Source organism: Dermacentor variabilis, chromosome 9 (assembly GCF_050947875.1).
Source record: "Dermacentor variabilis isolate Ectoservices chromosome 9, ASM5094787v1, whole genome shotgun sequence".
In the NCBI taxonomy this organism is placed as follows: domain Eukaryota; kingdom Metazoa; phylum Arthropoda; class Arachnida; order Ixodida; family Ixodidae; genus Dermacentor; species Dermacentor variabilis.
Window position 1 is genome coordinate 144,379,155 of NC_134576.1, and position 23,336 is coordinate 144,402,490.

The 23,336-nt window shown below is 49.3% G+C and overlaps 1 protein-coding gene across 1 annotated transcript in view; it reads right to left on the minus strand.

Annotated features, from left to right (window-relative positions):
* The window catches only part of LOC142557727 (uncharacterized), a 184,009-nt gene that overhangs the window by 129,487 nt on the left and 31,186 nt on the right, over positions 1 to 23,336 (minus strand). The window contains exon 2 of the mRNA XM_075669772.1: positions 9,368 to 9,460. Coding sequence (XP_075525887.1) covers positions 9,368 to 9,460 — 93 coding nt within the window. The remainder of the gene's footprint in view (positions 1 to 9,367; positions 9,461 to 23,336) is intronic.

A 23,336-nucleotide genomic window follows, 5' to 3' on the forward strand; every position in this document is an offset into this window, starting at 1 on the left:
GGCCGCGTCGCGCGTACGCCGTATATCCTTCGCTCGAATTCGCCACGCGCGTAGCATCTGGCCCGCCCACTCGTGCTGCTCCCGGCGTTGCCTGAAATTGACGGGGTGTGCCGCTGAGGGGTCGAGCGAGCTACGCACCCGGCGGAACTACCGAATGGCTCTGTGCGAGAAATTCCCGTTACAAAATATCCCCGCCCTTTTCAGTCCCTGAAGACGCTCGAAGAGCGAAGCTGTGCTAGTTACACCGAGTGTTACACCATGCAAGCCAAACTTCGCAAGCAGTCTATATTGTAAATTTCGGGCGGGCAGCTTGGAGTCGGCCTCCCGGCACTGCCGACGTGTTTCCGCGTCTCGAGCGCGCACGTCGGGATCGGGCCCGGCGCTACCGTTTAAACTCGGAATCTCTCGCGCAAATCTCTGGGTCGGCCCTACAACGACGAGGCCGTTCACGAGCCAACTTTCGCTTACGCTCGCGGTAGGCCGCTTATTCCTCAGGAGTACGCAGCACTCGCCGTCTTCTCATAGTTGTAGCTGGGATGGAATGGGCGGAACCACTAATCCAAAGCTCCCTATATTGGGCGCAAGGCCCACCACTGAGCCCACCAATCTCTTGGCCCACCAATCGTTTTGAGGATTGGTTCGACTGGTTGACGATTGACGTGGCTGCCAGCACGTCTTGCTCGCGCAAGAAGTGCCGGCAGCCACGCACTCCTAATATCGGGTTTCAGTCGCAGGGCGCTGTTTGTTGGTTGCGAACCGCCAGTGTAACATTAGTTCCTTTTTTTTTTTTTTTTTCGTGGCAGAGTGGAAGCCATCGTCGATAAATTCGATGCCAATTTGGCTCGATCGCTGTAAATGCACCATGTGACAACAGTATAAGATTCGCGTATAATATAGTATTCTTACAGGGGGATAGAGGTTGTAGTGACCCTTTCCTCTCTCGCTAGGTCACGTGGCCCCTTTTTAGTGAAGTCCGACAACGACTGTACAGGGTCCGCTTAAACAGCTTCGCTGTAAAAAACTGGCAGATCCCGAACACTGTGGGAATTGGCGAAGCGTTGTTTGGTCCCTTGCTAGGAGCCCTAAACTTATGTGTCGCTTTACTAGCTCGAGTAAGGGTCGCCATTATCTTAAAGAGCTATAGCTGCCGCGAGCGAAGAGTCAGTGTCAACGATGAGAACTAATAATAACGCGCTTTCAGACGCGTTGGCGCGTTCCTAAGCGTTAGTGAGTGTTTCAATTGCCTGAAAGCGTACGTAACCACGAGGAAACAGCTGGTAATTACTGATAATTAGGCGTGCTTCAGAAGCCTTCGTTTGTGGTCTACAGGATCGAGCAGCAGGCCTATTGCGTATAGAGACTCTAGTTCAGATTCAGCCATCGTAAACGGTTAGTGAGCGGCACCTATCTACTCTAGGTTTATACCTAACATTTTTTTTTACCCCGATAACTCTACTTGCTTGCTCGTGAGGCTTCTTCCTGAATAGGTTCACGAACACGAACTTGCGATGACGACCGCAGTGGGACGTGCACAAACGGTCGTATAGCCCCGAGCGCACGTACGCCTCCGCCTCCACTCGCCCCATGTTTTTCTTTCTTTCTTCTTTTCTCACTCAGCGCTCAACTTCAGTAGCTACTCTGCACTTCGTGAGTTCCTGATCGCCCTATTCCTTAAGTTGATAGGTCGATGGACTAACCTGTAGTGATTAATAACGAATATATTGATCGATCACCGATTATCATTGTTACAAATTAACGAGGGGGCGTCATTCCTTCCAACGGCCATCGTACATTCGCTGGCACAGTACACGCGCATCTTCGATCTGCGTGCGCGTTTGGCGCGTGCTTGCGCAAGAAGAAAGAACCCGGACGCACGCTTTTACCCAGATTTCTTTTGCTGTTTTCGTTTTTCCCTCGCGAGGCTTGCGCGCGCAACAGCAGGATTAAAGAGAAGCGACCGGAACGTACGTCTCGCGCGCGCGCGCACGAGGAAATCGGCGCACAGGGAGAGGGGGGCGCTCCGGGCTAAAAAAAGTGGCCTTCAACGTCTCTTCCTCTCTCTCACCAATGGCTCGTAACTCGCAGTTCCGAAGACAAGGTTGGCAGTGCGGAACACGCAAGACAGCAATCAGACTGCTGTGGCTTCTGCACAACTCGTCCGCCAAAAGAGCAACAGAGAGAGAGAGAGAGAGAGAAAAAGGAACCAAGCTCGTGTCCCGGCGCGGTACGCGTGCAATGCCGTGTATATAGGTGGGCGTTGTCTTTCGCCCTTTTTGTTGCCTCTGTGTTGTTGTTGTCGTCGTCGTCGCCGCCGACGGCATCGTTGTTTTGGCGTCACGAAATCCTGCGCTGCGTGTGCTGCTCGTCTGCGCGCCAAGGCAGGAAACCTCGCACGGCGCGCCTGTAGCGCTGGCGCGACAGGTGACAAGCTGCACACGACGGAATCATCCCGCGTGTTACGTATGCAGTCTCCCGGACCAAAACGGTGCACTGCTCTGAAAGCTGTAGCCCTTGCCATTGATATTTCCTAGTGCTCTATATCTATACTTACTATTTAATGCCTTCATTGGTCGGGGTCCACTCTTTCGGTGATCGATTGACTACCAGCATAATCTTTTCGGGTAAGAAATATAAGACATAGATAGACAATGAACTTTAATGAAGTTCATGACCACTGAGCATGCATCCTCTTAACTAAATTTTCTCCTCTCTGACACCAAAAAGACAACACACAGATACATCAAAACTGGGAGCTGGGCGAGTTGGTGCGGTTCCATCTTGACGAAAAAGTGCGCGAAAGAGACGTAGACGTGAAAGAAAGAAACGACAAGCACAGGCACTACTCGCAACTAACAGTTTATTTTTAAAAAAATCAGAATAAGTAGAAAACTACACTGAAAGGAGAACAACCACCCTCTCAAGTGTGCACGTGAAAACGAAACTAACATACACGTGGCAACAGCAAAGCTGACTAATCAAGAATTGATTTGCACACACTCCCGAAGTTATGACACTTCTGCTTGTGAACAAAGCTATCAAAGGCTGACCAACGCATCTGTCACCCCTCCAAAAAAACATGTAAAAGACTTCCATTATTTCTCTTGTTCTTTTGCTCTCTACGCCTGTACAAAATTGCAGTTTTATCACAAACGGGTTTACACAATCTTAAGCGGCAGTGAACCACTAAATGTCTCGTGCACACTTGAGAGGGTGGTTGTTCTCCTTTCAGTGTAGTTTTCTACTTATTCTGTTTTCTTTTGAAATAAACTGTTAGTTGCGAATAGCGCCTGCGTTTCTCGTTTCTCTCTTTCTCGTCTACGCCTTTTTCGCGCACTTTTTCGTTTAGATGGAACATACAGATAACCGAGGAACGTATACTCGGACGATCGCTTTCGGCGATATCCCTTTCAGTGCGCGCTTATTGGCTGCTTGAGCGAAGCCGAATGAGCTGATTTGCTGGTTGAGCACTACGTCACGAGGAGGCAAAAGTACTGCCAAAAGTATCAGTCCGAGAACACGTGCCCAGAATAAAGCTTAAACGAGTGATGTAGAGAATACTTGCGGCCAATAATTAATGGGGTCGCATTTGCGGGTATGCTTGCATGTTAAGGGCCCCTGGCTGACCTGACTTTATTACATCTATTCGTGATTGACCAAATCACCAGCGCCTGCTAATCACACCTTGAAGAGCGTTCACTGCAACATAGATGTCACTTTGCGTCGCTTTGAGCAGTCTTTTTTTTTTTTTTTTGAGCAGAATAAGCTTAAAGCAGAATGACGTAAGGAGGCCAATATTTCCTACAATGCTGCACCTTTTTTCTTTTCCCGAGTTATCTGCAATGGCTGCTCTGAGTATATCGCCTAATGCGTGCGTCTGATGACGTGCTGTGCATCGCAGACACGCCCATTCCGCATACGCGGCGTCTGCTCCGCGGTCTGTTGCCATTGTAGCTCGCTCTATGCGTACTTCTGCGTATCCGGTCACTTGACACCGCTACGACCGGTTGAGATGGCGTGGTCAGGGGAAAAGAAATAAGTGGGCCGCAGTGGTCCACCCATCGTTTAACTACGCGACGCACATAAGAGCGGCACGCAGAGGTATATGAACAACGTTTCTTGGAGTCGTTGAGAACACTCTTGGGCATCGTCGTGTTCGTATGTCGAGCCGGCGCGCTAATGGGTGAGCGAACGCGAGGCGCTCGTTTAGTGAAGATAACGACATGCATAATGCCTATTGGCGGCAACGAGAGCGTAGGGATTCGGTGCTGTTGTTAATAACGTTACATTGCGCCGAACAACTCACATACCATTCTATGAACCCGTGAAAGGCAACGAAGCATCAAGGAAACCAAAGCGGTAATCGCTAACACGAGCTCTGATATCGCGGTCATCCGACAGCTAGCCCAGTAGAATTCTTCTTCGTTGCATAATTTGTTTTTTCGTCTGATACATAATTATCAGAAGCAGGGATAGAAGCAATTAGAATCGTATTGCGCCTGCATTCGCCCTAATAGTAAACGATGCCGCAGTGATACCCGCTAAGCGCAGCAATGCGGAACGCGCACTCCACAAGGCAATTGGACGCATCGTGGAAGGTGAATCAATTTTAGGGAATCGGCGCATTTGGAAAAAATACGTTCATACAAACATGAGTGATCCTAGGGATGTGTATCACGTATCACAAAAAAGCCCGTCTGAACCTTTTCAGGTTGCTCTTCTGGCCCTCGGAACGGCATGGTGTGCTTCCCACAATGCCGGACATCAGATATCATTACTAATATTGTGTCTTCGAAACTTTTGGCCACTCGCTTTAGAGAGAATATTACCCACGAAATACACGACGTAAGGAATTCTCCCAGATCTGCGAACTTCATTTATGAAGCTGCGAGTCTCAGACAGCCAATAACTTGATAACGGAAATTCCTAAACAAGCGCGGAATTTCGTGAAAAACGGAACGTACAGGTTCTTCTTACCCTTTTTGTATTGTAGGAATAAAAGGTCCACAAAGAATTGCCATTTATTTATCCGGTGACTGCATTGATGTCGCAGCTGCCATCGTTGACCCTATATGCCAAATGGCGCAAGTCCCAGTCTCCTCTTCTTCCACCGCGAGGTTCTATGAGCACTGTCCACTACATGACTCCCCCCCCTAGCGATGAAGGCACTGCCGTTGAGCGGTCTAAGTTGTGGAGATGGCACCGGCAGAGTCTAGATAAGCTGGCTTCAAGCGGTCGATCGAAATTGTCTCTTCGCGTCTGCTGACAAGAAGTGTGAAAAACTTGGCGTCACGCTTGGGGACTTTGAAGGGACCATCGTAAGGAGTTTGTAAAGGTGAGTGGGTAGCGTCGTGACGGATAAATACATGACTTCTCGGGAGATGGGCTCATGTAAACATTTCTGCGGTCGTTACGAAGCGGCGGTAGTATAAAAGTGGCCATTGCAGATTGCAGGTCAGCAGATCATGGTTCCGAGGCGAAGAACTCACCGGGTACGCGAAGTGTCGTGCCGAAAACGAGTTCTGCTGAGGAACACTGTGCATCTGCTTTCAGAGCTGTGCGAAGACCTAGCTGAACCCAAGGCAAGCGCTCTGTCCATGGAATCATGGAGTCATGGGCACGAGGTGCTGCTTTCAGTTGACGGTGGAAGTGTTCTGCCGTGCCAATGGAACTTGGGCGATAAGCTGTCGTTCGTATGTGCGTTACACCCAGAAGATGGGAGAGAGCTTGAAAGAGGGACAAGTCAAATTGTATTCCTCTGTCTGTCGTTATGGTGTGTGGTACGCCGTAACGAGAAATCCAGGTATTTAAGATGACCTGAACTACAGGCTCTGCAGTAAAGTGATACAGTGGCGTAGCTTCAGGCCAGCGTGTGATGCGGTCGATACAAGTGAGTGCGTATCGTTGGTTCGAGGACGGTGGTAGCGGGCCAACGATATCGATGTGAACGTGGCCGAAACGAACGTCTGGTGGTGCAAAATGACCAGGCAAGCTCATTGCGTGCCGACTGACTTGAATATCATGCTTTTAGCTTTGTTTCAGATTCCTAAATTTTTGAAAGTCATCGCAGTGCTCAAGGCAAACTGCCGTTTGAGCGCTTTTGTGTTTTTACGCATGCTCGGCCGTCTGAGGTTTAGCACAGCGGCGCCAACTAGCGATCGCGACGTCGCGACGTCGCATACAAGTGCAAGCGTGAACGGGCTTCTGAAAGCTCCGGCGCGAAGCAATGCGCTGCGGTGGGCGCTTTTGGTGCAATTTCGCTTCGCGAGCTGCATGGTTAGTAAAGGTTGGCGGCAGAATTCTCGTGACCTGGGTTCGAGCCTCGCCCGAACTGTGATATCGCGTGCAGCTGGTATGCGCGTAGTCACGTGCTCCTGTTCAAAAAATGAAAAAAAAAAGAAACAAATCCATAACGATAATTCGGTCAAGTTCTCCTACGTATAACAGCATTTCGTCATAGGCCTGTGTTCGATCGTCCATGACTTGTGGTAGCGATCGGCGCCATTACAAGACATTCGCCGCGGATGTGGCCAATCCTGTCTAGCACTAGAATGTATATAAGAGAAGCGGACACGGACTTGCATAGGTAACGCGCTGTAATGAGTTATTCGCTGTAAGCTGCAAGCACAGACATGGGGGCAGTGTCACTGCAAGAGCGCGTTACACTGTGCCTCCTAAACAGAAGAAAACGCGAGCAACGACGCGTTCCTGGCTCCAGAAAATCGGCCTCCTTCGAGCATATCTCTGTGCAGGTAACCTTGACGGTTTTCCTGCCATTCTCGTGGTCATCTCGCCGGGCGCGCAATGGCCGCACACATGGCCGAGCAGCTGCTCACGCGTCGGCGAGTAACACGAACCGTGTCATTCGTTACGCTCGGTGTCGTGCGCCCGCATTTCAAACACGCGCGCTGATGGCAGCACGTGATGGACGGATCCCTTGGAAACATTCTGTGTGAAACTAGGTCCGCAATGCTGGCCGCGAAAATTTCTGCGCAAGTTTTCTCCCGCCGTACGTGTTCCATCCGCAAGCACTGCGCTTTGTCAGCTTGCTCAAACATTTCCAAAAGCAATATGACCGTTCAACTAGCTTTCCTTTTTGAGCCGATGTTACGTTTTTCTTTTCTTTTTTTTCCCTGTGACGCGGATTGTGTGTCACTCGCGTGCTTGCGTCCCACGAACTCTCTCCCACAACACATTGCTTTTAACGGTCTATATATGCAGCCCATAATATTTCCTATGAAAAACCTTGACTCTGTGGACTTACGGCTTTAGATATTTAGATGACTAATGTCAACAGAGAGAAATATTTTAATGACAGGAGAGGTTAACCGAGCTCACATGCACATTGAATGCTACTGGACGCTCGCTCTCTTTCTATCTCTAAGTAATAAGGCTATCATACAAAGTGAGTTTATACAATAGTGTCACCAACGGTATCAGTGATCAATTAGTCAGTTACCTTCTTCCGATTCCGATCCGCCTCAGACGACATTCCCCAAAGCGCGTACCCGCCGACTCCGATACAGCTACATGTGTACTTCACCATGGCTTAATTTACTTAGACGCTTATCACCTGGCTTGAAGTAGTGCTGACGTGACATACCATTATCGGCTTGTCAACCTATCATTTTTTTTTTAATTTCGAACCTTCTAAATACAGAAGAAACGCTCTGACTCTATAAATAAGTTACTGTACTACTTGTTTCCAGGAACCTGTGTCTGTTTATTTACACAGGGGATAAAAGCACCGTGATGTCGTGAGTCATGATACGCTAGCTTTCTCCATTTTTGCGATTGCTGCCGCTGCTGCAGCACGACAGCAGAGTCACAAGAAACGCGCCTAACGCTCTCGTTATTATTATTATTAAACAACATCATCATACCTAAACTTATTGCTATTACACGATATCAGCAACTCATGCACTGTTTTACGATGTCCCGATTATGTCGATGACGCCAGGTCCGCCATATCCACATCAACCTTAATGTCAATTTAAGGTAACTTGGTCCTCAACCTTAATATCTGCTCTATCCCTTCTTTTTACGTGTGAAAGACACGTGCTGGACTTTCTATGAAATCTAATACAGTAAACTCTCAGTTGTACGAACGTCAGTTTATCGAATATTTCAGAATAACGAACTTTTTAAAAATCCCCGGCAGTTTTCTTATAGATTCTATGCAAAAATGTTTCACTTAAACGAATTTTGGAACAGTCAATATTTCAGTTTAACGAACTCACTCAGAGGACCAAGGCTTGTTCTTACGATCAGAACCGATGCCCGCCCTCATCAAACTGCCGCTCCTGCGGCAATGTAACGTCGCTGGCGCTACAGCGTCCCTGGGGCAAAGCGGCGGCGCGGAAAACGAACGGCAACGAGGCATGGCCTCCGAGATTGCCCGCACAAAACTTGCAAGCATGTAATCTTGGAGGCCATGAACAAAGTAACATCGCTGGCGCTTACAACGCCGCCAGAGCAAAGCGGCGATCTGTCACACGACAAACCACGTGGTGTGTGTTTTTTTCCAACCGGCTAGTCGTGGCACGGTCGTCGTCTCTTTCTTTCGAAGAAGAGGCGAAGAAGACAAAGAGGAGACGAAGAAGAGGCAACTGCCGAGCCAGTTTCAAGCCCTATAACTCTAGCTGAGGTTGTAGGGTACATTGGAAAGTGGAGAGACTTTGTGTCTCAACAGCAAGCTGTTCCAGAAGAAGTGTACAAAAACATTGACTCTTTGGACAGTTTTGTTACTTCCTGTGCTTTAAAAGTACAAGTGCAGAAGAAGATTACAGATTTTTTTTCTAGGTGAGAAAGGCAGCATTATAACTGTTATGAACCTTGTACTCGTTGATATTGTTGCAGGAAGAAAGCAGGCCCACGAGTGTAAAATAATGCATATTTACAACTGAGGTTAATGGCGTTCAGGCAACTGCCAGACTTCGTCTTCCTCTCGTCCAATCCAACTTCTTCCTTCCCTTCACCGTAACATCATGTACAAATTCCATTTCACACATTTCTAACGTTATGGATGCCATGTCTTTTGCTCCATGAATTGCACTTCAAACTTTTACTCTGTATGTCATGTCTTATGTTGGTCTAGTGAATATTCAGTTTAGTGAACTTTCAGTTAATTGAACTATTTCCTTCGGTCCCTTGAAGTTCACTCAAGTGAGAGTTCACTGTATATGTCTCACAGTGCTCCTTTAACCGGAGCTTAAACGCTGCAGTTTTTTATATGAGCCCCGTTCCTTTTCCCTCTTGTGTCTCTTGCTGGCTAAAGGTTGCAACAGCTGGTCAGTGAACCTGATTATTTCGTTCTTTTACTTCACGGATGCGCGGTAACCGTGTCAACTTCGATGGAGAACCCACTCACCCATTGAGAAGTGGTGCCAGTTCATGGGCGGGTCCTTGGTCCTGGTACACGAGCGTCTCCACCATGGAGCCCTTGAGGCTGCCGAACGACACTCTGCGCGAGAAAAAGCAAGCGGTGCCAATTAAGAAACGAGCAGGAAATACTGCCCTATACACTTTAATTACATGGAATCGGAGTAAAACAGCACAATTTTCGAAGCCGGCGGTATTGTCAGGATTTAGTTAGCGGCGCACAATTACATCGCTTCAAGTACGTCTTCATTGCAGTAACCGACCTGTTTTCAAGAACTGTTATCCTCGTTCTCTCACTTGCCGCAGGCTCGGCGTTACGAGAGCAATTATATTTGTCGAGGGACAGTGTGAGGCACTAGGATTGTCTTGGAGGGCCGGACTAATTTGCTGCTGAAGGTTCTATCCGCATGAATAAAACGTAAATTTATTTATTTATTTATTTATTTATTTATTTATTTATTTATTTATTTATTTATTTACTTATTGCTGTTGTCGGCAGCAATGTGCTGCGATCAGCATAAGTGCGGAAAAGGCTCGTTGAACGCTGTATAGGCAGATAACCTGCGGGGCGACGGCAGCGACGGGCAGCCGTCGCTCGGCCACCCTGGCCGAAACGTCCTCCAGGTGCCGCCTTGGAGGACAGTTCTTAAACCAGTCTTCTGAGACTGAGCCAGTCAAAAACTCTAGTTAAAACTGAGCTTCATTTGGCTTTCACAACGCCTTTGTAAGTATATGCCCACCTATAGTTTGCACGAACAGCACACGCACGCGTACACAAGAAAACGTAGAGATGAACGAATATCGAAATGATATGAACACGCCATCAGCAGGAAGCCTAAGTACCGGTCTTGCCACTCCCGACGACGGCGTATTTGAACACTTTTTCTGCACTGTATTTGACGTTCCTTCCGGGCTTCCTGCAGTGCCTTTATAATCGGCGCTTGCTTAAGATTTATTTTACCATCCAATGCATCGCTGTACTGCAGACATGTGTAGCTGTTATAGTATACCGGACTGTCGGTCACTTTAATAAACAAGAGAAGCCTTTAATTTATGGAAAGGTCGGCTGCTCTGCACACGGGGGCGGAGCATCCCAATGGCAAGAATAGCAGTGCAATGAATGCTGATCGTCAACACAGCATCACCACACTTAGCAATATCACAGTCTTCAGTACAGTCCTGTGCTGAGCAGAAAATTCATCGTTGCCCGCACTGTTAGCGTAGCACACCGCCATAATAAACGAATCAATAACAAATTTCAGTGTTTGGCCACCAGGGTCCTGACGGAAGCCAGCTACTCTGCGTACCGGGCTGCCTCAGCCGGATGGTGTTTACAGAAGCAACCCTCGGCGCCATATGCGCAACGAGTCTGCTCGCATCACTTCCTTAGCGATAACAAGTGTGCGCAGCCCTTTCTTAAATAAACTGACGCGGCGGAGGCGAGACAGGATGAGGAAGAACCCGATCGCCGACGCGCACCTAGACAGTAAGAGATTTTACACCCAAAAGGGTGCAAATGGGCTTATGGCAGAGACGACGCCTTAAGGGTGTAAATTAGCACCCATTTTATAAAGTACTTTTTGGTGCAACCTACAACACACTCTTAAGGCTCAACCAGACGTACGCGTTCCAATGCGCCCGCACGCGCCGCACCACGCCTGGGCGCGTACGGCGTCAGGCGCGGAGGCTGTTTCGCGTGTCGGCGCGCGGCGGCGTGGAGACCTACAACCGCTAGAATTTTTGCGCCCGCGCCGGAAGCTGCCGCTCGCGTCAGTAGCATGACACACCTCACATGACCACGGCAAGCCAACGTCACTTCCGGAACGGCTCTTCGCGCGACGTTCAGGCAAGCTTGCGGGAAACATGGCGGCGGTCCCGGCTGCCCGCTTCGAATTGAATTTGGCGTTGCTTTTGTAAAATGCACTTCGTTCGTAGCAAATGACTGTGTAAACGGCTTTCGCTTAGTCTCAGGCCGCTTCGACGACAGAGTATTATGGATAACCTCGTGGTGTTTTCGACATCGCTTCTCGTTTCGAACGAGTCGAAGCCTAACGAAAGAAACGTTCGAGATGTCAACGCCACCTGTCGCTAATGGCGCGAAATAGCCGCAACAACGGCATATGGCCTCTGAGATTCGAACATATCGCCGGTCAACTAAAATTGTAGAAAACGTGCGCTGCTTAGCGTACGCTATATTATAGCGTATAGCGTACGCTGTAGTTGCTGACGCTAAACTAAAACTGTCTAATATGTAACACATTGCTTAACGAGGCCGTTAAGCGAAGGCTAGACTGCCTTGAACATGGCAAGCTAGCAACACTGCGCCGCCGCGACGAGACGCGCGGCTACGCGCGGCAACTCGTGCATCGTTTGGGTGCGCGCCCTCTTCCTCCGTCGGGCGCCACGCGACGTCGAGTCAGCGCGGCGTGTGCGGACGCATTGGAACGCGTACGTCTGGTTGAGCCTTTAGAAAAATTTATACCCTTTGGGGCGTATCTTGTCCCACAACAATAATCGTCATCTGTGTTGCCCGCGTTTCCTTTCTTTAACGCTGCGAGCCCGGCACTTTCCAGTCACGAATGGCATGCGCGTTATCAGTGTGACGCAGCATTCTCGACAGGAAAGTAGCGAGCGCCGAGTTTTCAGGAAAGGAAACGCAAGCAGGGCAGATGACGATTATTGTTGTGGTACAAATAAACACCCAAAGGGTGTTTATTTAAACTGCACATTTAAATTAAACTGCAGATTTAAGGACGCTCGTTATCCGTCTCTCAACAGGAGAAGTGAACGTATCAACAATGTGGCCATAGCGGGGAAAGGTGGTGGGGGGCGGGTTGGGGGTGAACAGTGGTCGGCAGTCGTGAGCGTCGTGGGTGATGCAATGCTTGCTTTTCTATTATGAAACTAACTCTATGCTGAGGCTGTTGCCGCAAACGAGCTCACAGGTTCTCATGCTACTCTTGAGTGGCGTGAACTGTTAGCCGATTGTCCCTCTTCCATACACCATCGCGTACTACCAGAAATGTATTATTAGGCAACTTTAATCTACCTCCAACGCACAGCGTTTATGGAGAACGACGGCTCTCTTTCATTGGTGTTCAGATATGGAACACTCTTCCACATGAAATAAAATACGCTCACATTTTTCCGCTTACAGCTAAAAAATTCTTTCAGCGCATGCATTAAACATGTTAAAAGACATCTATCTGTTGTTTGTATCTCATTTATTATTGCAATAAAACATGCACGATGTTTTTGAATTGAAGCAACTGTTTCTTGTTATGCTTTCTTTTTGTCATTTGTATTATGTATATATCCTCCTCTCCACTTTTTCAAGTTTTTATTGTGCATGTGACGAAGTGTCTGCATTATAGAATTTCATTTCTTGAACCCATAACTAGCCTACGGGTACGGGTCCAAACAGTACTGGACACACTTTTATTGTGTTTTCATGGATAAATAAAGAAATTGAATTTGAATTTGAACCTGCTCATACAGGAATACACGTTTCAGAGCGCAGATCTAAGGCGCCCGTTCCTGCAACGAGCGTCGGCGTGCCTCGGCGTCGTACCTCGGAGTAACCGAGCGAACGCGCACAGCGAAAGATGAAAGCGAACGCGGAGCGAAGCGGGGAACGAAAGACGCGAGGAGGAAAGCGGGGGAGGCTATGGCGAAAGCGTGAGAAGAAAAGCGTAGTGTGGCGACAATGGCTACGGGATGGCGCCAGAGTAACGCGCGTCGTCTGCGTGGTCTGTCGGCGGCAGCTGCGGTGAGTCGCGCCCGCGCGTCAGCCACGCGCTGGCTCTCGCGATCTCCAGATTAGCGATGCGGTTTCGCCGAACTTCGCTCCATTTGCAACGTGCCGCACGAGACAGATTGTCCGCGCCAGCCAACACATCGCGGAATGTAAACAGGTATACAGACGCGCTCAAATTTCGCATTAGGTAGTATCCTAATCATCGGTGATTTTTTAGAGCGCAGCTCTTTGGCGTCCGTTCCTGGGTTTCGCGTCGTCGTCGGCGTTGTCGTCGGCCTCGTAACCAGCTCCGCCCCCCTTTCATCCCCCCAGCGCTAGCAGCGACCGACTGATACCGCTGGATGCCGCTGACGCCGCTTGAGAGTCAAGATAACGTGACTGCATAGAACACCGTCGCCGCCATGCAGAAAGAGGAGGAAAGGGTCCCCCCCCCCTGTTCTTGTGTGGCGGATAGGGTGCTCTTCAGTTGCCGACGCGCCGGTTATTTCACGTAGGCCCCGGCACGTCGACGAATACGTGACCACCTTCCCACGGCTAGACCTGGTTCTTAGCGCTGCGGAAGCGAGGGTATCATATTGTTTGTGTCGGCATCGGCGGCGTTGTCCCTGAAACCAACTCCGCAGCTGGGGTTGACTCACTATCGGCGTCAGCGGCATCAGTCAGTCGCTGCTATCTCTTCCCTCCTCCCTTTATCGTGTTGTCCGCTTGCTGCGCGCGCTTCTGCCCCCATCGTTTGCCGCTGGGTGTACACGCCGCCCCCCTCCCCCCTCTTCCTGCGAGTCTCCGGTTGTCAAAGCGCCGGCTCGAACTTAATTCCTTTCTTCGCTCCTCCTCCAATGCAACCCCTGTGCGGTGGCAATCAGAGAGCCAGATCGGTGGCGGCGGATCTGTATATGTGCACCGCCCGAGCCGAAATTGCCGCTGCCGTTCGCCACTGCGAAATTATCTGCCAGTTCTTTCTGAGCCATGAGCGAGACGACCGATGGAAGTCCTCCGTCTGCTGCTGCTGCTGCTGCTGCTGCTAAACGAGCTGCCAGAGCAGAGGCCCAGCGCCGTCGCCGTCAGAATCCAGAGGTGCGTGCCGCCGAAGCAGAAGCTTACCGTCGCCGCCGTCGAGATGATCCAAGAGTACGGGAAATATAAAAAAAAAATTCTGTGATAGCGCATACATGTGTTGCTCGATTTCTTTGCCTCAATCTATCGAAATTAGCTAGGCCTTAATTTCGCCCTCATTAACACCAAAGGTCGCGGGTTCGACTCTCGCCAAAGGGCGTGGCTTCGGGTGCCTTAGCTAATGTTGTTTTAATTTATTGTGTCTTAATAAATTTGTTAATTGATTGTTCAAAGAGAGGCAAATTTCAGTTTGGACAAATTGCGCGCGCAGTGGCAGCCGTGTGGCATTGTCTGCTATCCCGCCCAAGCAGCGCGCAAACGCTCGGGGAAAGCGAGGTGGCACGCCGGCCCACGCTGTCATCGCCGATATGCGCGAGCAGCACTCTAGGGCGGCCCGCGACAAGTGCAAGCCACACACACGCACGTTGCCGAAGACATCTCGGCAGGCAGGGCTCTAAGCCTCGCGCGAGCCGCCGCTCGAGTCGGGTAAACAATTCCGCAGGTCGCCAGCTTCCTCCCTGTCTGTACACACAGCGACGGCTGCGTTTGCAAGGCGTTCAGGCGGCTGGCGTCGTCTCCCGTTAGCCCACGCTTCCTCGAGTACGGCATTTTACGGTCCCTGTCACTGTACGCGGTGCGACATTAGGGATATAACGCGCCTCTCTTTGGCGCCGCCAGGCCCTCTCGGTGCGTTAGCCTTCGTACATCAGCCGCGGTGGCTTATATAGGTGATCTATGGCGTCGCGCACCTGAGCTACCGCGGCGACCGTATTCCGATGTGGGTGGAATGCAAACACGCTCGGGTACTTGGATTTAGGTGGATGTTAAAAAACCTTGGGTGGTCAAAATTAACCCGGAGCACCCCGTCACGGAATCTTTCATAGTCAGATCGTGATTTTAATGCGGAGAACATCAGAATTTCGTTTTTTTTTTCGAATATACCTCATACTTATTCCTTCATCCAAGTGTGCTGATGATCTAACAGAAAAATTAATGTACTGCCCCAAATTCAACAAGAAGGATGAAAAAAGAGATAGTACAGGGATCCCTGGCAGGCTACCAACCGTTTATTGCATGCACAATCTGTTTGTTTTGTCTCAAAACCTGCCATGATGGAGGCTGCGCTGTGTAAGGCTCCGCATAAATCCTGACCATTTGGAGTTATCTAACACCCCACCTACACAAGTACACGAGTGCTTTTGCTTTTCGATTCTGTAGCTCAGTCGGATGAATCTTTCATAACGTTGTTTGATTGCATGGCCTTCGAGGCTCGCGTCTACGGTCCTGTCGGCGAAAAGCCGGCATTCGTAGCCAAAGCCTTGAGACTACTCGAGATTACATTCTTCCATCAGCGTTACTAAGCTTTCCTTAGTCACTGAAGAAAAGAGGCACGTAAAAACCATGAAAACCGGGAAGCTTCGGGAAACTCGTTAAAAACTTCTTGGGTGCGTCGTTGGTGTACGACTAGTCGTACCACAAAGCGCAGCCAAAAATTAGCATAACTTGGGACACGAACAGGAAATAACCAATTAGAACGCCCGTTACGGGTAATTACATGAAAGTGCAACGTGGAGACTCTCTGTAGCCTGTTTCCAAGCGCGGAATAGTCCCCAGTGTACGTCTTGCAGTCTGAAACGGTCCACTGTTACAAGTGCGTGTGATCCTGGAAACGAGACAACGCAATTAGAATAGTTTCGGAATTGTTCGCGATTGAATTTGCGCCGATGGTACGACTGCATTCCACGAGTTTCCAACCAGTTTCCAACAGGTTCCAAGAGCCAGAGCATCCGTCATTCCTAGTCCGGCTGTTGGGACGCGCACGCGTGCTTCCCGCTTAACTGCGCGCACTAACGTAAACTGCTCGCGCCGCACATTTGTCGCAGATTGCACGCTCGCCTGTAAAGAGCGAACGCGGACTCCCCGCGCATAACACAGGCACAACGCTGGGACAGCTGCCCGGCAGGCCTAACGCACCGTCTCCTCCCAACCCGTACGCGCCCTTAACGACGGCGCAGCCATGGCGGCGGCGGCGCTCGGGAATGTCGCAACGACGCTGTGGAGGAGGGGGCGTGGAGCGAGGCGCGTGCGCTTGTTTTGTGCGCGCGGGCACGCGCGCGCGCTGGCCGCGATGACTCACGTGCGGCGAGCGCCTGGCGGGAATCCAGCCGCCGCGTCGGTGGCTCGTCGCAGCCGCAGAGGTGCGTATTGCACGCGACGACACCTTCCGCCTCGTCCCAACGTCTCGATAGAACGGTGCAGCGCGTTGAAAAAAAGAAAAAAAAAAAAGAAATGAAAGCTCGAGCTCACGTTAGCCGATCGGGAGAGCCCAGGCATGTCGTCTGTCGTCTGTCTGTATTGTGCCTCAAAATTAAGCCATGAAAATTTCTTCTCGATAAGCTGGTCATATCAATTATGTTCTAGTTCACTTATTTTAAACCACGGCTTAGTTCTTTTTTTTCTCTTTTGCATTTATGTATTACATGATTCATTAGTTTTACATTATGTGTCATTATGTAGTATTATATTTATGTATTATGTATTACAGGCTGAGTGTACTGCAATAATTCTGTTTTTCTTTTCTTTTTTTACTTTTTTACTACACTGATGTATTAGATAGTGACTCGCTGAGTGTTGTGCAATATCGCGGTCTGGGCGGGGATTGGCGCATTGTCAGGCATTCAGTTGCCTTTTCGCCACCCCTTCCCGCTGTACCACTGGATATGTATGCTGAAAAAAAAAAGAATTAAGATGGACTGTCGACAGATGTGTCAAAGTTACATAACTTTACTCCTAGGAGCTGCAGATTCAAGTGAAAGTAGGGGTAGGGTGACGCTTTCTGCATCATGCAGTGATTCTTTATAGTTACAGAGAAATTAAACATCGGCTTACTGTGCAGTCTGACATGTTGCGTCTTTTTTTAGTAAGAGAATTTAATCACTGTTTAATCAATGTCTCCCCCCCCTCCCTATACCGATGTTGCACGCTAACTAAGCCCTTTACTTCAGAAGGTTTTGCGGAAGTTCTCATGTGCAGGCCTGATCCCCAAGTAGTTGACCTTCAAAGGTAGCAGAGTGTTGAGCCAGGGGACACCTGTACTAACCAGCAGTCTGTGACCGGCCTCAACAGGTTTCAAACCGACGACCTCCCACGGCAGAGGAGGGCTCTCAATTACGAAGTTACAGTCTCTGACTGCGCGCAGTGCCTCTTCGCGACATTTGCAAAGAGCCAGAGCTCCACTGCCCAGTCCCGTCCACGCGTCGTCTGCTTTCGAGGGCCATAAGTAGACAACGCTGCAAAATGCACCAGGTAACACCAGATACGTTCGGGCGTTGTAAATTTTTCCATAATAAATTGAAAACAATAAATTTCAGATGCAAAAGTTCTTCTGCCACTCATCTGAAAGAAGGTATAAAATCTGAACACCCGCCGTATTTTTTACCACAGCGCATACCCGCTTACATGCATAAGTCTCGGGTTTTGGAAGCCAGGCGCTTGACGCGATACCAGGTGTAGGCATTACAACGCAACAACGGCAGTTGGGAAGGTAAACAGGCACTATCCCCCATGTAAGACACGACACGTAAAAACAGAAAGGAGCGACGCAGAAAGTCAACGACGTGCACGCACCCTAACGGCACTCTCCTCATCGCATGGGGACAACGTCACGGTGACGTTTATTTTCCTCTTATTTTTGCCGTTTTCGTTCGTGCAGTTTGTTTTATGGCATTATATGGGGCAGTGTCGGCTTTCCCAAGCTCAACAGGTTCAGAAACACTAGCAGGCTCATAAACAAAGCTTGTTACTGAATTACTCGGCGTTTGCGGACTTTTCTTAGTGAATCACGCTTGGAAAACCGCAGGGCTAGTATCTACATAAAGTTACATAAGCAAAAAAAAAAAGAACACACGCACGCACGCACATACACACATGCAAGCGCACAGACACACAATCAGAAGACTTGAGCGATTCGAATAGCTGACACCGGCCACCTTCACCTTAACATCAAAAATATCGTACAGCGCGAAGGACAAGGACAGCGATAGACGACATACACAGCGCTGTGTATGTCGTCTATCGCTGTCTTGTCCTTCGCGCTGTACGATATTTTTGGTCATGAATTACCAACTAGCCCAAGCAACCACCCTAGTTCATCTCAACAACGTCGTTGCGACGAATATAGGACAATGTCTTTTTCCACTGTACAATTTCCTTACAAGAATTGTTATAAGAATTCCATGGCGTTTTTATTGATTGTTCATTACTGCTTGTAGAGTTTCTGGTGAGAGGAAACTAAACGTCATGTTTAACTTTTGTAAGGGTTGCCTGTTGTGGCCTCCCAAATACGTGCACAGACGCCATCTGTGTAACGCAAGTAGTTTGCGTGTCCAACTCCGAATCACACGTTGTCGAAGGGACATCAAATTTTAGTTGACATTGCGGGTACATATGCCAGGAGCACAGACAAAAGGCCGCGCAAAAGTGGCTTGGTTGTGCCTGTACGTGCCTCCTACCACAAATGCGTATAGTCACAAGAAAGAAAACAAGCAAACCTAAAATAATAGGAAGCAGTAGTAAGTATGCAAGGAAGACTACTCTAAATCGAAACTGTGACAGGTCTGCAGATAATAAATACAAGAGCAAATATGTTAACAGCTGGTCAGCATGATCACAAATTAATGTTAACAGCTGGGCAGCATAACCACAACTTATAGTGGCACAAGAAACATGCTCCCATGCTACCCATCCCATGATATGGGCACCGCAAACAATAGCGCAAGGTTATATACAAGTTATAAAGTAAGTTAAACAGTGTGAAGTTGACCTGAGTTCGAATCCCAACGATAGAGCAAAGTCTCTTTGTTCTTCACCATATTTCGAGGTTGAAACTAAGTAGTTGGCCCGACGACACATTAACAACGATGACTTTTACGAACACAGCAAATGCAGTTTCAAGATTGTGATTGCCGTCTCAGGAAAGGAAGGTGACAAGACAGCCCGCTATAGCGGTATTATTTGGAGGCAAGGAAATACACTTTCAATTCAAGTTTCGACATCAGTAAAGTGCTTCAAGGGGCGCTGGGTTGGGACCGCATTGTGCAGCATATGTGGCTTGTATGCCCACTGACTAGCACCACTTTTTAAATATTTCCCCCTGAAGTAACGACAAGATGTACCCGGGCTTCACGCGCCGTTTTGCCACAAAGCACCTTCTAAGCACTGCGTGACAAAGCTACGTCGGATGCCAATAAATTCTACCATAGTCTCCATGGTAGCATAGCTGGTGCTAGTCTTAGTCAGAAACAGAAGCGAGGAAAGGCAGGGAGGTTGACCAGACGCACGTCCGCTTTTCTGCCTGCACTGGGGGAAGGGGACGCAGGGACGAAGCGAGAGAGAGCGAGAGAGAACACCGTTTCGCGCATATTTGAAGGTGCGCACCGAGTCTAAACAGTCACTAAGACCTGCCCACTTGAGGTACTGCAATAACGTATCCGTGGCTTTCCTATAGTAAGCGAACATGCCTATTACACTGACAAGATTTATTTCTACAGACGCAGTACGTGAACTCAGCTTATCAGTAAATTTCATTATAATATTAGCGATTATTGCCAGGTTCTTTACGTACGCTGAGCTTACACGAATCAGCCAGCGAAAATTTTCGTTTCGTCTTGAATTCCCATATTTAACAGAATTTGAAAACAGTGGCACTAACACACACGGCACGTGTACGCGGTGCGAAAATACGGCACTGCGACCTTTCGCTTAGCGTTCACAACACTGCGTGCAAATCGGAACGTCGACTGAGTCCAAAGGCGGCGGGAAGGAGAGGTGCCACGTGCTGCGGTGTTTTCCTTGCGAGGTGTAAGTTGCCCGCCTGCGGTTGTCTGGCCCATTGTATTCCGCGGCGCTGGGGCCCCATTTGAATGCACGGGTCGTCGCCAGGCTAGGCAGAGGCGAAGGAGATCCGCGTCTCAGTCGGCATTGCCTCGGCGCTACACGCTACCGCCCACCGCCGCCACCAACAGGGAGGCAGCCCCGTTCTTGGCGCATCGCGCATGCCTGCACTGCGAACCCGAGAAGGCATTTCCTTCGCGGCGCACCGAAGACGACGACACCGTCTGCGAGCCCGTTGGTGCGCGTGGGAATAGCTCGCTATGCGCGAGACATGACCGCCGTACCGCGTTGCGATCGTCGCTCGCTTTCCGCCGCGAGAAATAATCCGGCTGCATGTGTACGGCGGCGAGAAAGACACAAACTACCTCGCGCGCTTTATGCATTAGGCATCAGCCGCCCCCGGTGGGCCTTGGAAGCGAAGCGCGTGGTTCACCTCCTTCCTGAATTTGGAATGGATAGTCGCGGAAGAAATGCTTCGTGCACGGCATTACATTAGCGCCAACGAGCTGCTGTAGTCTAGCAGGGTGCAAGCGGAACGTTCGCTTCCGCGGTATACATCGCGTACGTGCGGAGCTGGTTCACGTTACTATATAGAGGGATGCTCTTACATACGAGCGCGCTGAGCTCACAGCTGTTCACAACGTGTCCACTAGTAGCATTTAACAGCTCCGATCTTGTACGCTCCTTTCCTCTATCGAGGGTCATCGCTTCGTCTTCGAGCTGGAGAAGGAGATTGCTCACCGCGTGCTTCGGCAATAAAGTATAGAGCTCAAGGTGCTCGAAGACGTGGCTGCGCACCTGCTTGCGTTGCGTGCAAGGTAGGGGGCGGCGATAGGCCAGCATGTCCCGTCGGCACGGACATTCCGCGGCAGAAAGACAGCCGTAAGTTTTTGGCGTTCCCAGGCGATTTCCTTCTTGATGACTCACCGAGCCCATTTCTGCTTCAGTTATCTGACGAGGGACGACAAATTTAGCACGAGACCGCCGATCGGTGATCACTAGGCGTCTTTGACGCGACGCTCATGTGATTGGCAAGATGGACAAAAATATATATATGTAATTGCATGAGAATGGGTTCTAGTTCTTCCTCTTCTGAATGGCCACGCTGAGTGGCAAGGGTGGACGGGCGCTCGAGCGGATACACGGTCCTTCAGATTCCCAAAGAGAGATTCCTGAACGGGGTCCAGATGATCGTATATAGTAGTTTTCTGCAGGGTAGACTTTCATAGGATAGAAGATTCTGTGAGATTCTCCTCACCACCATCATCAGCAGCAGCAGCCTGGTTACGCCCACTGCAGGACAAAGGCCTCTCCCATACTTCTCCGACTACCCCGGTCATGTGCTAATATGTGGCCATGTTGTCCCTGCAAACTTCTTAATCTCATCCGCCCACCTAACTTTCTGCCGCCCCGTGCTACGCTTCCCTTCCCTTGGAATCCAGTCCGTAACCCTTAATGACCATCGGTTATCTTATTGCATGTCCTGCCCATGCCCATTTCTTTTTCTTGATTTCAACTAAGATGTCATTAACTCGCGTTTGTTCCCTCACCCAATCTGCTCTTTTCTTATCCCTTAACGTTACACCCATCATTCTTCTTTCCACAGCTCATTGCGTCGTCCTCAATTTAAGTAGAACCCTTTTCGTAAGCCTCCAGGTTTCTGCCCCGTAGGTGAGTACTGGTAAGACACAGCTGTTATACACTTTTCTCTTGAGGGATAATGGCAACCTGCCGTTCATGATCTGAGAATGCCTGCCAAACGCACCCCAGACCATCCTTATCCTTCTGATTATTTCAGTCTTATGATCCGGATCCACTGTCACTACCTGCCCTAAGTAGATGTATTCCCTTACCACTTCCAGTGCCTCGCTACCTATCGTAAACTGCTGTTCTCTTCTGAGACTGCTAAACGTTACTTTTTTGGAGATTAATTTTTAGACCCACCCTTCTTCTTTGTCTCTCCAGGTCAGTGAGCATGCATTGCAATTGGTCCCTGAGTTACTAAGCAAGGCAATATCATCAGCGAATTGCAAGTTACAAAGGCATTCTCCATTAACTCTTACCCCAATTCTTCCCAATCCAGGTCTCTGAATACCTCCTGAAGCACGCTGTGAATAGCATTGGAGAGTTAGTATCTTCCTGCCTGACGCCATTCTTTATTAGGATTTTGTTGCTTTCTTTATCGAGGACTACGGTGGCTGTGGAGCCGCTATAGATATCGTTCAGTATGTTTTACATACGGCTCGTCTACGCCCTGATTGCGAGTGAAATTCTACCTCTAGCTTAACCCGCCGTGTTTGCTCAGTAAGGCTTTGGTGCTGCGCGGCTAAGCACGAGGTCGCGGGCTCAAATTCCGGCCACGGAGGCCGCAGTTCGATGGGGGTGAAATGCAAAAACACCCGTGTGCTTAGATTTAGGTGCACGTCAAAGAACTTCAAGTGGTCAAAATTGATCCGTAGTCCCCCACTACGGCGCGCCTCATAATCAGGTCACGGTTTTGACACGTCAAACCTCACAATTTAATTTATTTACCTTTAGCTTAATTTCTGCAAGCCGTTTGTGAGTCGCTGAGCAGAATGACCTTATCTCCGACACGGTTCGTGCCAATGGCAACACGATGACCGCTTCTTCAGCGCCGCTAGCTGCAGCGATCTCCCGCAGAATTTGGTTCACGACACTGACGCATCGCTCGTAGAGGCCGCGATAATTCTGGACGATGAAGTATTTCAGGATGTTGACTATAGCAACCTTGCACACGTCGTGCTTGCTCCGACTCTGACGGTCTCTTCTTTGTAACATGTACGCGCATACTTGGTCACTCAACGGTATCGCGGTAACAAGCGTATTGTCCTATAGTAAATCGCTCCCTTATTCGTCAATTTGGCATCCTGAGCCCATTTTGTTTTACCAGCAATAATATTTAATCAGGCCCAGGGGCAGGTCTTCGAGTATTTGTTGTCATTAACTTCCGTGAAATGATGATACTGGCTGACTAACAATTAAGATGATTTTGCCGCGTGATTCCCGAACGGTGAGAGGTTAATCGCTGAAGGGAACAACCGATTTACCGCCCCATGCCGTAGCTGTATGACGGGTAATTAAGGAGGGAAATGCAGATGAAAAAGCACGCGATTACACTCCAGCAATGCTTGCACTTTGGATATACACTAACCGGATGTTCTCATTAACTTCTTAC